This window comes from Lactuca virosa, chromosome 1 (genome assembly GCF_052849685.1).
Source record: "Lactuca virosa cultivar CGN04683 chromosome 1, Lactuca_virosa_CGN04683_v6, whole genome shotgun sequence".
In the NCBI taxonomy this organism is placed as follows: Eukaryota; Viridiplantae; Streptophyta; class Magnoliopsida; order Asterales; family Asteraceae; genus Lactuca; species Lactuca virosa.
The window spans coordinates 273,531,366-273,547,602 of NC_136426.1; the positions used below are offsets into that span (position 1 = coordinate 273,531,366).

A 16,237-nucleotide genomic window follows, 5' to 3' on the forward strand; every position below is an offset into this window, starting at 1 on the left:
ATATATATATATATATATATATATATATATATATATATATATATATATATATATATATATATATATATATATATATATATATCGTAAAATAAAGTATTGCCGGATATATTAATTTTCATTTAAACTGAAAATACTAAATACTAACATTGTTTATTAATTTATCAATTTTCTCTACCAATAGGAATTAAACTATCCAGTTTCAATCGATTAAATATGTTAAATATAAAATCTTATATATTTTTCTTAAAATAAAATATTACCGGATATATTTGATTAAAAATACAATTAGTAATTTCAATTGAAAATACAAAAATTAGTAAATTAGCATTTAACCCTTTTATTTTCATTTAAGAAAAATCCAATCGAAGGGATTGAAAGTCCATGAAACATAATGGTGGACAAAACCACAACTGATTGGTACTCCTGAGAGCAAGCAAGATAACATCACCAGCCATCACAGCCACAGGTAGTAGACTAGTAGCCCGACACCATTACCAACCATTTTCTCTCTATAATGGAGTCTCGAGTCCTGTCGTACGGGGCCACCACCACAACCGTCGCCGGCGGCATTCCCAGGCTTACCAAACCGGCGGCCAGGCTCAACACCGTCGCCGTCTCATTCCCAGCCAGGCTCAATGCCGACGGAGGTAATCTCGTTTGCGGAAGGCAGCTTCGTCCGAGCTTACTACTAAACCTCGATCACTCCTCCGCCGTGCCGCTGCTTACATCGACGGCGAAACGTGATGTTCTCAAACCGTGCTCCGCCACTGCTAGCGATTCCGCCGGGTAAGATCCGTTCGCCTCCATTTGAATTTGATTTTAGCTTAATCAGAACTATAAACTGTTGTTGCTAACTTACTTTTTTTGCTGATTGATTTGATTTGGTAGTGATGCTGCTCCGGTCGGATTCTTGGCGAAGTATCCATTTCTGACAACCGGATTTTTCTTCTTCATGTGGTAGGTCACGTTAATTACAACGCCTTAATTAATACGCATAAATAGATTTTCTGTAAATTTATTACACGAATCTAACTTAAAATAGCGACACTTGTCCTAGAATCCATCGAGTATTAATATTAATAAACAAATAAAATACTCCTTGGTTTGTTATATATCTTATAAGGAATATTTTACGAAAAAAGTACGATTTTATATATGTTTTGAAGCTTGATGATCATTAACAAATAACTAAATCATTTTAGTATGAATAATTTAACTCGATTTATTAATCTTTTACGCTCTCTCGATTTGCAAGTTATACGATTTTCCACTAATAACTTTTTCGTCATATGTTTTGTTTACTCTAAGGTGACATCATTTCGAGTATACATTATTTTCTACCTAAAATAATATGTCTTGGAATATATTTATATATACTATAATACTACATGCATTTGTTGAAAAAATTATGTCCAAATTGAATATTTTTATTTTGGGACAAAACTATAGTAGAATTTCACATAATATTAATATCTTGGATTATTAACTTGAATAATCTTAATGAATGATCACATGGTAGTGATTTAATGTGCTTTGTTTTGAAGGTACTTTCTGAATGTGATCTTCAACATCCTGAACAAGAAAATCTACAATTACTTCCCTTATCCCTAGTAAGTTCTTGGATTTTATTTATTTATTTTATAATTATGTTATTCAGCAACAAGAAAATGTAAATCACTTTCCTTATTTTCTTTATATGCAGTTTTGTCTCAGTGATACATTTGGCTGTTGGAGTGGTTTATTGTCTTGGTAGTTGGAGTGTTGGTCTACCCAAAAGAGCTGTAAGTAAATCTTCTCAAACTCATGCCACATTCATATTTATTTATTTATTTTTCCAAAAATAGCAACGTACTTTTAGAGCATCCACAATAGGAGCTTTTTCAAGAGCTTATTGGGTTAAATAAGCTATGTAAAGTCAAAAAGGCTATTGTGAGAGCTTTTTCACATTGCTTGTTAATTTACAAGGTCCAATTTTCATATTTTTATATTTTATTTATTCACACTATAAAATGATATTGGTGGGACCCATAAATAAGCTTTACTATAGTGGAAGCTTGTTAAGCTTTTTGGTTTGCTGATGTGGCGATGACATGACACCAACTATTCTGTTCAAAATATCGGTTTTATGCAGAAAAGTCCCATTATTTTGGGAAATTTTTTGATAAAATACTAATTTTTTTTAAAAGAAAAGTCACGATTATTTAACATTTTGCCCAAATTAATGAAAAAGTCCTTTTTTTATTTTAACAGGAAATGACAGATTATGTGATTTTCCCAAAATAATTTAGGACTTTATCAAAAAGTTTCCCAAAATTATAAGACTTTTCTGTTTAAAAAAAACATTTAGGACTTTATCAAAAAGTTTCCCAAAATAATGAGACTTTTCTGTTTAAAAAAAACATTTAGGACTTTATCAAAAAGTTTCCCAAAATAATGAGACTTTTATGTTAAAAAAACATTTACGACTTTATCAAAAAGTTTCCCAAAAAATAATGAGACTTTTCTAAAACCCTTGAAAATATTCCAATATTCAAAAAATCTACTAAGTTATAGCAATATCATCAAATACAATGCAATTTTCAGTGCTATAATTGGGAAAAATTGTCAAAGTAAAATATCTTTGAAAGAAAATAATTAAATTAAAGGCATAATGGTTTATATCATTGGGTAGATTTTTTTAAAGTGAAATTCCTTTATTACAAGGAAAAAAAATGAAAATAAGATGCTATAAATCTATAATAATACATAAATAAATGAAAGTGCATTTGTATTTTTTGGTTGAAGTTTAAATATGAAAGAAATTGTTGTGTAGCCAATAGACTCGAACCTTTTGAAGCTTCTTATTCCGGTGGCTGTATGTCATGCTCTTGGCCATGTGACAAGCAATGTCTCATTTGCAGCTGTCGCTGTCTCATTCACCCACACAATCAAAGGTGACATCATCATGACATCATCATCATATTTTTGTAAATTATTTTTTGAATTAAATATTTATTCTAATTTTTTTATTTTGTTTTTATTTTGAATAGCGCTTGAACCGTTCTTCAATGCTTCTGCTTCGCAATTTATCCTTGGACAGTCGATTCCCATAACTCTATGGCTATCCTTGTTACCGGTTGTACTTGGTAAACATCTTTTCTTTAATATTTGATTGGAATGGAATGGAATGGAATGGAATTACAAAGGAATAGAATGAGTAATTACATTCCATGATCGTGTTTGGTTGGCCCGTAGAAATGGAATGAATTATGAAATAATTTTTTTTTTCCTTTTTGTATATTATATGTCAATACAATGTATAGTGTTATCTCCTATTTTACATGTTATTCAATTATAATATAATTAATGAATTTTATAATCATAAAAATATTAAAACTAAACAAAATGAAAGCTCATTAAACCCAGATAAGATGGTAATAATATAAATAATAATAGTAATAATAATACTAACCGGTCATTTTTAGAAAATAAAAATGTAATTTAACTAAGTTGCAATTTTTTTTAAAGATTTTCCAAAAATAAAATGGGTGATATTGCATTTTTTTTCATTCCATTACATGATGGAATGGAATTAAAAAAACACCCATTGGCTAAGTAATGGCAAAACAAGCAAACTTTTTTTCATTCCATGGAATGAGCCATTCCATTCCGTTCCCAATTCCATGAAATCAAGATGTAAATTTATTCTACCAAAATCTGAAATAGCAATGTACTTTTTTTCAAAGTATAATGCCCTAATAAGAAAAAAAATGGAAGTACAATGCTATAATTGGATAGATTTTTCATAATACAATGCAAAAAAAACTTACAATACAAAGTTTTAATAGAAAGAATGAAAGTATGTATCTATTTTTCGTATTTAACCAATTTATATTTACAAAGTCAACTATTAAACATAAAAACCGCTCATTACAAAAGTATAATTTAACTAACAAATCACAAAATTTTCCAAATAAAATCCATGTGGTCAAATACTACACGAATAAAAATACTTTAAATTGCAATTTTTCATTCCATTCCAACAGAATGAGTGATTCCATTCCGATTCCAATTCCATGAAACGAAGATGTAAATTTGTTAATTTATAGAATCGAAAGCTTAAACTCTAACTTTCCAATTGCAATGCAGGTGTGGCAATGGCCTCATTAACTGAGCTGTCATTCAACTGGCTAGGGTTTATCAGTGCCATGATTTCCAACATCTCCTTCACTTACAGGAGTATTTACTCTAAGAAAGCCATGGTCACTTTTATAACAATTCCTTTATTCTTCACCCATAATAATAATAATAATAACTAATTAACAATTATAAATAATAACAACCTATTTATACTTATACTTACACTTACAATGCAGACTACTATGGACTCTACCAACTTGTACGCCTACATTTCCATCATTGCCCTCTTCGTCTGTATTCCACCTGCCATAATTGTAAGCAATAAAATCTTATATAAATTTTCAATATAGCAATTTACTTTTTTTACATGTTTTAATTAAATTAATGTTTCTTTTTTGTGTGATAGTTGGAGGGACCACAACTTCTAAAGCATGGGTTTAGTGATGCAATTGCTAAAGTTGGTATGACTAAATTTGTATCTGATCTCTTTTGGGTTGGAATGTTCTATCATCTCTACAATCAGGTATGAAATATATTTTATAAGTTCGCGAAAAAAACTTCTCTGTTTTTTTAGGGTTAATCTCATAAAAGACCTTTTATATTTTGTGTTTTTCCCGGATTAAACCTCAACTTTATTTTTTTCCTGATGTATTTTTCCATTTTTTCCGAAAAAAAAAAAACCTCACATTTTACCAATTCTTTTTTGGAAAAGAATGACTAAAAAAGCCAGATCGTAAAAACTGAATTTGAGGTTTAATCTTGAAAAAACACAAAATATAAAGTTTTTATTTAATAAAACCGTAAAACTCTTTGGTCAAAACGTGCCAACATTATTTTCTTCAACTTATGCTGAAATTCGGTGGGGAAAATTACAGAAAAGGGAAATCTACAGAAAAGTCTCAAACTTTTGGGAAAAGTTTTAAAAAAGTCCTAAATTTTTTTTTAACAGAAAAGTCTCATTATTTTGAGAAAATCATATAATCTGTCATTTGCCGTTCAAATATAAAAAAGGACTTTTTCGGGGCAAAATGTTAAATAATCGGGACTTTTCTATTAAAAAAAAAAAACTTTTAGAACTTTATTGAAACATTTTCCAAAAGTTTGGGACTTTTCTGTAAATTTTCCTTGCAGAATTACTCTTTTTTTTTTTTTTTTTTTTTTTTGTAATCCATGATGGTGTTATATATTTAATAGCAACATGCTTACATTTCTTTATTCATTATACAAAATACAGTATACAAAATGAAAGTACGTTTTATTATGGGTATGAAAATACAACTTTGTTGCTATTATCGGTAAAAAAATTAGATTATCAGAGTAAAAAAAGTATAAATACTTTCATTTTTTTTACACATAATATCATCGTCTTTTATAATTCTTTACCCATGATATCATTTTTTTCCACATCACAAATAACAATGTATTTACTTTTTACCAATAATAAAGATATGTAATCACTAATATTGGTAGCAAAATGTAAGTAGATTGCTATTATGAGTATAAAAAAAGTCATTTTTTTTTATATAATTAATAAAAATTAATTGTGTTGTGTGTTGTTTTGACAGCTTGCAACCAACACGCTTGAAAGGGTGGCACCTCTCACGCATGCAGTTGGGAATGTGCTAAAACGAGTGTTTGTCATTGGTTTCTCAATCATTATCTTTGGTAATACATATATATATATATATATATATATATATATATATATATATATATATATATATATATATATATATTAGTATTTTATTATTATTATTATTATTATTATAAATTTCATATTTTATAATTGATGGTTTTTTTTTAGGTAACAAGATTTCAACACAAACAGCCATCGGTACATCCATTGCCATTGCTGGTGTGGCAATTTACTCCGTAGTCAAGGCCAAGATAGAAGAGGAGAAACGGGTAACAATTTTTAACACATTTTCTTTTTACCAATTTATACAACAATATTTCTAATTATTACTTTTTTTTTACTAATTTATGCAACTTATACGAAATATGGTTGCATATTATTTTGTATTAAAAAAAATCATTTTGTTACAAAAAAAATTGTATAAGTGTGCAATATTTACTTTTTTACTCTTAACAAAGTTTGTTCCAAAAGCCAAAATTATATTATATCTGATTAACAATAATTATAAAACATCGAAAGATTCATTTTAGTCCATGAGATTTATTTTATTTCGTTACCTATGTTGTATGTTTTTTTCGGAAGTTAATTAATAGATAAACATTTTTATTAAAAGATGTATCCAACCAAAACATTGAATGAATTTTCGTTGAAACATGAGTACGAGGTTATGATTTCATACCCAACCACATTTTATTATTATTTATTTTTGGTTTTCTTTTTAATAGTATGTTCAAATCTTTTTTTTTTTCGCTTTAGTAACTATCCATATAAAATAGTGTAGTTAAATGATCTTCAAAAAATATTTGAGAAAATAAAGACCATTTTATAAAAAGTTTGGATGCAATTTGGAAAAAAAAATCTCACTTTCTGTGACTAAATCAAAAGTTGTAGAGAAAATTACATTTTTGGTCCCTGAGTCTGTTTAAAAGTTATAGTTTTGGTCTCAAATAGTTTTCTCTACTTCCAATTTTGGTTCTATATGGACCAAAATCATTACACCAGTTGAAAAAAGTCATCAAAGTTGCAAGAGAAAATTATTTGGGTGCAAAACTGAAACTTTTGAATAAATTCAGGGACTAAAAATGTAATTTTATTTATTTGTTTATGGGCAGAATCCGAAGACAGCATGAGGGTGAAAGTGGCAAAGGGCATGAGGGAAGGAATGCAATTTAATTACTTGGTAGCAAATTTGCTACAATTGTGAAGTATTTTTTTTATCTTATTTGTGCGTCTATGAGAATAAACAAACTAGACTCCAATAATGTATCATTCTATATCTCTTTTACTATTATTAATATATATTTCTAACTCTCATGAGTTTAGAGGAGTTCATGTTCTTGCAATTATAAACTTTTTCGTGTATAACAAAATGTGGTTCTTAAAAGATTTATAAAATTATATTGAAACAAAGTTATAGTTTTGATCTTTTGTTTACTACTGATTCACTACTTGTAAGCTATTGTGTTGTGCTTAACAAGAGAGAACTATTTATAATTTGTTATGACATTGATTCAAATCTCAACTTATTAGAAAATCATCATGATCTTTAACTTCTTGAAATAAAAATTGAAACATATTACCAAAAAAAAGGACAAAATGTACATTTTGTTATAAAGCCAATATATGAAAAATCGTAATAGAAATTATGCAAAAATGTCATGATTTTGTAGAAGTTATTATTGCAGGAAAAGTTGAGTTTTCTCATTTTTTAACACAAAATTCGAACCATAAACATTATTAAAATTGACTAACTTGTTATATGCTTATGTTCTCCATGATATCTTCGTTTTGGTTTTGGTACATCACCTGCCCAAAACGAATTTAAGCTGCATGAGAAATTAATCATTAAAGTGAGGTAGTTGGACGAAGTTAATAAAAAAAAATTAATAAGCTTTTAGTTCATCTCACATAGGTGGGAGAATGAAAGCTGTAACACCCGGTCCTTGCAGGTAAATTCATTTATCTATTTGTTAAGTGTAAGTATTGAATTTTGATCTATGCAGGGTGTAGATAGCCTTATACACGCTGCGTAGAAAGAAACTTGGAGACTGGACTTTAATGATCTATGCATGGCGTAGATCTTAGTACGCAGGGCGTACTCGGCCAAAGCTCAAACCTTAATTTCGGGGTTTTGAGCCCTATTTAAGGACTTAAACTTTCATCAAACCCTTCCATCCTCAGCCTCCATCCTCCCAACCGGCCCCCTTGCAAACCCTAATTTATGTTGTGTCTTGGGATGGTTCTATCTGTGGAAGAGCCACAACGTGTTTGGAATCAGGAGAAAGTAGGTTGTTGAAGATCGGGTATGATATGAGACTGCAGTGGGTCATGTAGCATTCATTTTTAGCAGTGGATTTGGTGGCAAGGTGTTTTTGGGCAATTTTTTCCGGTCGAGGTTTTCTTTCAGGAGTCGCACGGGACTACTATGTGTGTGTGTGTCTTTTGGCTCAATAATCGGGTAGGTGTTCGGTGTTTCGGATAGTTGGCAAACAAGTTGGGACCAGGGAGGTCTCGACTACTTTTGGAAAGCAGCTAGGTGGCAACAAGATGAGTTGGAGTGGTTTAACCGTTGTGTCTAACCGTTGCAGGGAGGAATCTTTTACTCGAATGATTATCTGAGCCTTCTGTCAAGTGGAAGTGTTCCGCGGTTGCATATGATCATCGATTTTGTTCCTATGAAAGCATCAAGAGAATATGGGTTGAAGGTATTTTGTTTATTCTGGCCTTTTTTTATGGAATTGGTTTGATAGTGGTTCAGTGTAGGTGGTCTGTCGGGAAGTCAGATCAATTTGAGATTTCAGGTGTCAGGAGAGGTAGAGGTGGTTTTCTGCAAGGGTTAAGGTTTGTTCTTCTTCAGGTTCAGTGGGTTCTGCTAGGGTTGGTTTCAGTTGCCTTGGGAAGGCTGTAGTATTCTCAGGTTGTGGTAGTGTTGCTCATATTGTTTGGCGTGTTGAGAAAGGTAAGGACGGATTTCGAGGACGGAATCTAATTTAAGTGGGGGAGAGTTGTAACGCCTTGTTTTGAATTGTTCCCATGTTGGGGATTGTGATAAGGGATTGGGTATTAGTAGGTTTCGGATCCTTGAGGAATTGAGTTTTGGACCCAGTTGGAGTTAGATGAATTCGGATGTTTCGGGTATTCGGTTTGTGTTTGGAATCAAAGGGCATTTCGGTAATTTTGGTCAGCTCGGGCTTTTATGAAAAGTGGATGTTCGTCCGGGATATCTTACGGCAAGTGAGAGTGGATAATGGTGTGGAACTTCTTGATACTTTTTTTATGGATATATAGATGGACGAAATCGAAGTTTCATCGAGAGAGTTTGGCCTTCAGAAGAATTAGGGTTTGGGAAAAATCCTAGTACGTAGGGCGTACCAAGGTGGTATGCAGGGCGTACCGAGGCAAAGGGAGTTACGCGAGGCGTAGCTGGAGGAACGCGTAGAGTAGTTGCGAAGTGGGTCGGGATGCGAGACCTCGTACTGTGACAACCCGAACTTTTTTCGTTAAAGTTAACCATTTTCCGTCAAATAAATTTCAAATTTTATTTGTTCCGTTAAATTTCTATGGTTTGGGAAATCATTTAAGATTTATATATAATTAAATTTATATATGAGTCGAAACGAAAATCACGCGAAAACCCGAGTTTCCTTCGAAAATCATCGAAAATCGGCCTGACTGGTGTTCACGGCCGTGAACCCCGATCACGGCCGTAAACTTGTTCACGGTGGGTGGAACCCACCACCGACCATGAAAACCCCCTATATATGAGCTCCTACCCCTCATTTACACTTTTTTGGCCGAAAACTCCCCTATTCTCTCTCTAACCTCTCAACCGCAAACACCAAAATACCCTCTTTTCTTCCGAAAATCACCAAGAATCACCTTTGGGCGTTGTTGTGGAGCATCTAAAACGCGTCTTTCATAGAATCATGCATTGTTGTTCTTGAGTTCACGGCCGAGAACCCTTCAAATATTCAAACCTTCAAGGGCCGCAATCCGTTCACGGCCGTGAACCCTTCAAACATTCATATCTCCTTCAAGAACACCGTTCACGACCGTAAACCCTTCAAGGGGTTGTTCACGGCCGAGAACCGTTCACGGCTGTAATCCCCTTTACGGTCGCAAACCTTCCCAAGTCGTGAACTTTGCTGGAAACCCGCTTTCTCTGATTCAATCGAGTCCCGATAACATTCATAAACCAAAGACAAGTGTTTTTCCAACACTATAAATAATGGTTTCACTAATAATATACATATATGTATTTAATTGTTATTAGGATCCCGTTAAGTGCCGCGTACATCAACCGAGGGTCTTCATTCACAGTTTCGTTGTCCGACACTTTCGCGCAACTAACAGTGAGTTCATACCCCTATGCTTTTATTGTTTTTAATATTTTCAAGGGGAGAGTACAAGCCAAACATAAATGATTTTTGGTAAATTTATACAAAAGGATTCCAACACGATTAAAACTAATGAAATTGATACATCCATACGTTTTTCACATTTTATAAAATATATAGATATTTTATCCCTTTTGTATTATGCTGAGCATAAGGGATGTTTTCAACTTACTGCCAAATTGCATAGTTTTCAGATCAATTCACGAACCAAATACATAATATGCATGCAAACTATAATAGGTATAGTTTGGGGTTTTTGATATACAGTTTTACAAATTCAGAGCTTATAGATTGTTAAACATATAAACTATGTCAGACTTAGTTTATGATATTCTTGGGTAGCAAGAATACTTTATTAAATAATTATTTAAGTATAATTATTACCCTATAAAGTATACAAACGGATTTATATACAATAGATCAATACAGAACCACACGTAAACTAGTTAATATAGGATTGTGAGACAACTCTTCAAAATGTACCTTTCGAGGTATAAATTAAATCCTATTTTTTACTGTAACCAGAGTCTCCTGGAGGGAGAGCGTGAGATTTGTGAATAGATCTATTCGGGACTGACAATTCCACACCTAAACTGCTAGCTACAGTTAGGCAGGCATGCCTGGCGTGACAAATATCATACCGTCTGGCGCCTGAAGAACGTCGTAGAGGTCATCAGTCATATCAAGCATGGTTATACGACTCACAATAGTATAAACTAACCTTTTGTTTACGAGATTTCATTCTTCATTAGTTTTATTTTAATTAATGAAACTAATATACCTACTGATAGTAACCAGGGTTTTCCAACAGAACATTCTATACATACTGGTGATAGCCAGGGTTTTCGTATTTATAGATCATTGTAACAAATTCATACATTAAAAAATATTGGATTTTCTTGGGAACATATAAACATTTTCACTTATTCATTAACAGGTTTTTATCACAAAAACATGCTTATGAACTCACCAGCTTTTATGTTGATACTCTCTTTTCAAAATCGTTTGTATTCTCAGGTAATCAGTAGACAGGTACCTCAGCAGATTTTTGAGAAGACGGAGCATATAGAGTCACGTCTTTATATTTTTGTTATACTTTTGATGTATATGAATACAAATCAAACAGATGTAAATACTTTTTATATAATCAATGTAATGGTTGTGTTTACTTTGAGTACTATGATGCAATTGTTGTGATACTACATATGACATCATCCACCCCCGAACGTTTCCGCTGTTTCGGTTTTGGGGTGTGACAGATTGGTATTAGAGCTATTGTTTATAGTGAACTAAGTATACCGAACCTTACATGGTATACAACTATAAACACTAAAGGGGCCGAAGCGCTCTGAAGCTAAAAGTATACTTTAAAATATAAGTATTTTACAGGAAGTATACAACTATACATATATGCGAGAAGCTTTAAAGCAGTAAGAACTACATAAAAGTATTTAGGGAAATTTGGACACTACGGTTAAACCTGAATAGTTATGTAGTCATATGTGGGGCCAATATAACCTGATCAACTATGTTTGTATGAGATATGACCAACATGTGTTTGGGAGTGACTGTAGTGTTACGACAAGTCTAAAACTCACCAAAACCTATACAAATGAAGCACATAGTTAAAATACTATAGTAGTATTTTATGGTTCTCTAACAGTACTAATCCTCCCAAATGAAAGACCTGTAATTCCTTGGTTATGTTAGTAAACTTTTATTGTAGGTCTCTGTTATCGTTGTAGAATTAAAATATATCTTGTTTGAAAGTATCCGACTCATGATCATTATAGAAGGCTTATCGTCATTTTCCCTTGTATCTTTTAGAGAAAGATGCCTCCCAAGAAGAGACCCAACAAGAAGAACAACGATCCTCCGCCGCCACCACCTCCTCAGTTCGATCCTGTCATGTTCCAGGTAGCAGTTACAGCCACTGTGGCTGCTGCAATGTCGCAGATGAATCCTGGTGGCTCTAGCGGATCAGGAAGTGGATCCAATCCCCGTAATCTTGATGGTGGCCAGGAACACCAGAAGGAGTGTTCCTCAAAGATTTCATGAATGCGAAGCCCAAATCCTTTGACGACAATGGAGGAGTCATTGCCCTAATCCGGTGGTTCGAGAAGATCGAATCAATTTTCGAGATTTCTGTATGTTCTAAGGTCAGCAAGGTGGAGTTTGCCGCCTGCACCTTCACCAATAGAGCACTGACTTGGTAGAATAGCCGAGTCAAATCCTTAACTCTACCAGTAGCCAATGCCATGGGTTAGGAGAGTTTGAAAGAGTTAATGCTTACAGAGTATTGCCCAAGAGGCGAGATGCAAAAGTTGGAGCACGAGCTCTGGAACCTGAAGATGAAAGGTTCCGACATTGCTTCATACACAGCTAGATTCTGCGATCCGGCTCTTCTATGTCCGGGGATGGTCACCCCGGAAAGCAAGAAGATCGAGAGGTACATTTGGGGATTGACACCCCCAACTCGAGGAAATGTTTTGGCTGCTAAACCTCTCACATTCGACAGTGCCAAGTGTTTGGCGCAAACTCTTATAGATCACGGGGTTGATCTTGATGAAGTAGCAGCTGTTCCCGAACCACCAAAGGCGAGTGGTGGGAAGAAAAAGTTTTGGAACAAGCAAAAGGGTCAATCTTCGCAGGAGCCCTCCAAGAAACAACATGTAGTAGCAGTTCATGTCGCTACCACTCCTGCTGCTGCCCCTACAGTTCAAGCACCTGCCAGTAGATATGTTGGTACCCTTCCAAAGTGTGACAAGTGTAACTTTCATCATCATGTACAGTGCCGCGAGATGTTGTGCAATAGCTGTGGTAAGAAGGGGCATACAACTCGATTTTGCAAGACACCAGCCCAACCAACCAATCAGGCTCCTAGAGCGCGCGTTGGTCAAGCCTGTTATGGCTGTGGCGAAATCGGACACTTCAAGAGAAATTGCCCCAAGGCAACAACTGTTGGCAACTCAGGAAAAGTGCTAGCCATGAGCCAAGAGGAATCGTTCGTTGATCCCACCGTTGTTACAGGTACGTTCCTCCTTGACAACTCTTATGCATGCATTCTTTTCGATTCTGGTGCGGAGAGAAGTTTTGTTAGTCATGCATTTAAGCATCTTCACAAGCATGAATCCCAACCTTTAACCGAAACATTTACCGTCGAGATGGCTAACGGAAAGAAAGAGAGCACTAACGACATATTCATAGGCTGTACCCTTACCCTAAACGACCATTCCTTTCCAATCGACCTTATGCCAGTTTCCATAAAAAGCTTCGATATCATCATTGGAATGGATTGGTTGAGCCCCAATCGTGCTGATATCCTTTGTTATGAAAAAGCCATTCGTCTCAATCTGCCATCGGGCGAAGCCCTCATAATCTTTGGTGATAAACTCAGCTCAAACCTTCGTATCATTTCATGCATCAAAGCCCAGAAATATCTACGAAAGGAGTGCCATGCATTCCTAGCCCATGTCGTCAATGAGAGATAGGAAGTTAAAGACCTCGAGAGCATCCCCGAAGTCTGCAACTTTCTTGATGTCTTTCCAGAAGATCTTCCCAGAATTCCTCCCGAGCGCCAAGTCGAGTTCCGAATCGACTTAATCCCTGGAGCAACCCCCGTAGCTAAATCCCCTTACCGTCTAGCGCCGGCAGAAATGCAAGAGTTATCCAGCCAGCTCAATGAACTAATAAACAAGGGATTCATCAGACGAAGTTCCTCACCTTGGGGAGCCCCGATCCTATTCGTGAAAAAGAAGGATGGATCCTTTCGGATATGCATAGATTATCTTGAACTGAACAAGCTTACCATTAAAAACCGTTACCCCTTACCCAGAATCGACGACCTCTTCGATCAACTTCAAGGAGCCAGCTACTTCTCCAAGATAGACCTAAGGTTAGGGTACCATCAGTTACGAATCCATGAGGGTGATGTTCCTAAGACATCATTTCGGACTCGGTATGGTCACTACAAGTTTGTAGTTATGCCCTTTGGTCTAACCAACGCACCCACGGTATTCATGGATCTAATGAATCGGGTGTGCCGACCCTTCCTAGACAAGTTTGTGATAGTTTTCATAGATGATATACTTGTCTATTCTCGGAGTGAGGGAGAGCACATACAACATTTGAGGCTAGTCCTAGAAACCCTAAGGGCGGAGAAACTATATGCAAAATTCTCTAAGTGCGAATTCTGGATCAGAAATGTAACTTTCCTCGGTCACGTGGTTAGCGAGGAAGGCATACACGTGGACCCTTCCAAAATCAAGGCGATTGAGAATTGGTCAGCACCGAAGACACCCACAGAAATCCTTCAATTCTTGGGTCTCGCTGGCTACTATCGCAGGTTTATCCAGAATTTCTCCAGGATTGCAAAGCCTTTAACTACCCCGACTCAAAAAGGTGTAACCTTTAGTTGGGGAGAAAAGCAAGACACTGCGTTCCAAACATTGAAGCAGGCCTTATGCAGCACACTTATCTTGTCTCTTCCAGAAGGGACGGAAGACTTCGTTGTCTACTGCGATGCATCCAATCAGGTCCTTGGCTGTGTTCTCATGCAGCGAGGAAAGGTTATTGCATATGCCTCGAGACAGCTGAAAGCACACGAAGTCAATTATACAACTCACGATTTGGAGTTGGGAGCGGTGGTCTTTGCGTTAAAGATTTGGAGACATTATCTCTACGGAGCCAAGTGTATTGTGTTCACCGACCATAAGAGCCTACAACATATCTTTGATCAGAAAGAGTTGAACATGAGGAAACGACGATGGGTAGAACTACTCAGTGATTATGAGTGTGAAATACAGTATCATCCCAACAAGGCCAATGTGGTAGCGGATGCCCTCAACCGGAAAGAGTATTCAGGTCGTAGAGTGAAGGCACTGACAATGACCATCCATTCCCATCTGTCCGCTCAAATCAAAGAGGCTCAGCTGGAAGCCTTAAAACCAGAGAACATGTCGGATGAAGCTTTGAGGGGAATGGAAAAGAACCTAGAGATCAACGGAGACGGAGTTTACTATTTCATGAACCAGACCTGGACCCCAAAGATCGGCGGTTACAGAGAGGTTGTTATGAACGAAGCTCACAGAACTAGATACTATGTTCACCCAGTTTCGGATAAGATGTATCTGAATCTCAAAAAGCTATATTGGTGGCCAAACATGAAAGCAGAGATCGCTACCTTCATGGGCAAGTGCCTGATTTGCGCTAAGGTGAAGGTGGAATATCAAAAGCCCCCAGGTCTACTTCAGCAGCCAGAAATACCTGAGTGGAAGTGGGAAAGGATTATGATGGATTTCATCACTAAATTGCCCAAGTCTCCGAGTGGGTACGATGTCATCTGGGTAATTGTCGACCGATTGACTAAATCCGCCCACTTCCTGCCAATCAAAGAGACATTCAAGATGGAGAGACTAACACAAATCTACATCCAAGAGATAGTTTGCCTGCATGGTGTGCCTGTGTCCATTATCTCTGATCGGGATAGCAGATTCACCTTGAGATTTTGGCAGTCACTGCAGCTTGGAACTAAGCTGGATATGAGCACAACTTACTATCCACAGACCGATGGGCAAAGTGAGAGGACCATTCAAACATTGGAAGACATGTTAAGAGCATGTGTCATAGACTTTGGTAAGTAGTGGGACACCCATTTTCCCTTGGTCGAGTTCTCCTACAACAACAACTACCATACCAGCATCAAGGCTGCGCCGTTTGAATCCCTCTATGGCCGTAAGTGCAAATCCCCTCTATGCTGGGCTGAGGTGGGTGACACGCAGCTAGCTAAAGGTCAAGTCCCCGATAGCACTCTCACAGGCCCAGAAATCATCCGTGAATCCACAGAAAATATCGTACGACTCTGGGAACGACTAAAAGCTTCAAGAGATAGACGAAAGAGCTACGCCGATAAGAGACGAAAACCTTTGGAGTTCCAAGTTGGTGACCGCGTGCTGTTGAAGGTCTCACCCTGGAAGGGCATGATACGCTTTGAAAAGCATGGAAAGCTAAATCCAAGATACATAGGACCATTCGATATCCTCGCTAGGATCGGTCCCGTAGCATACAAACTTCGTTTACCCCAAGA

At 35.8% G+C, this 16,237-nt stretch overlaps 1 protein-coding gene across 1 annotated transcript; it reads left to right on the plus strand.

The window, feature by feature from the left end:
- Positions 1-415: 415 nt before the first annotated feature.
- APE2 (Glucose-6-phosphate/phosphate translocator-like protein) lies at positions 416-7,085 on the plus strand. Its single transcript, XM_079085744.1, has 12 exons — positions 416-786; positions 889-957; positions 1,545-1,610; positions 1,703-1,781; positions 2,813-2,933; positions 3,030-3,125; positions 4,129-4,241; positions 4,356-4,433; positions 4,526-4,642; positions 5,685-5,784; positions 5,924-6,024; positions 6,868-7,085. Exons 1-12 carry the CDS (start codon positions 515-517, stop codon positions 6,883-6,885), a joined length of 1,230 nt encoding a protein of 409 aa, XP_078941870.1. The 5' UTR covers positions 416-514; the 3' UTR covers positions 6,886-7,085.
- The last annotated feature ends 9,152 nt before the right edge of the window (positions 7,086-16,237 follow it).

Coding starts and splice junctions, on each gene's coding strand:
- APE2 (XM_079085744.1), top strand. CDS start 515: ATGGAGTCTCGAGTCCTGTCGTACGGGGCCACCACCACAACCGTCGCC. Junction 4,242..4,355: donor TTTACTCTAAGAAAGCCATG/GTCACTTTTATA, acceptor CTTACAATGCAG/ACTACTATGGACTCTACCAA. Junction 4,643..5,684: donor TCTATCATCTCTACAATCAG/GTATGAAATATA, acceptor TTGTTTTGACAG/CTTGCAACCAACACGCTTGA.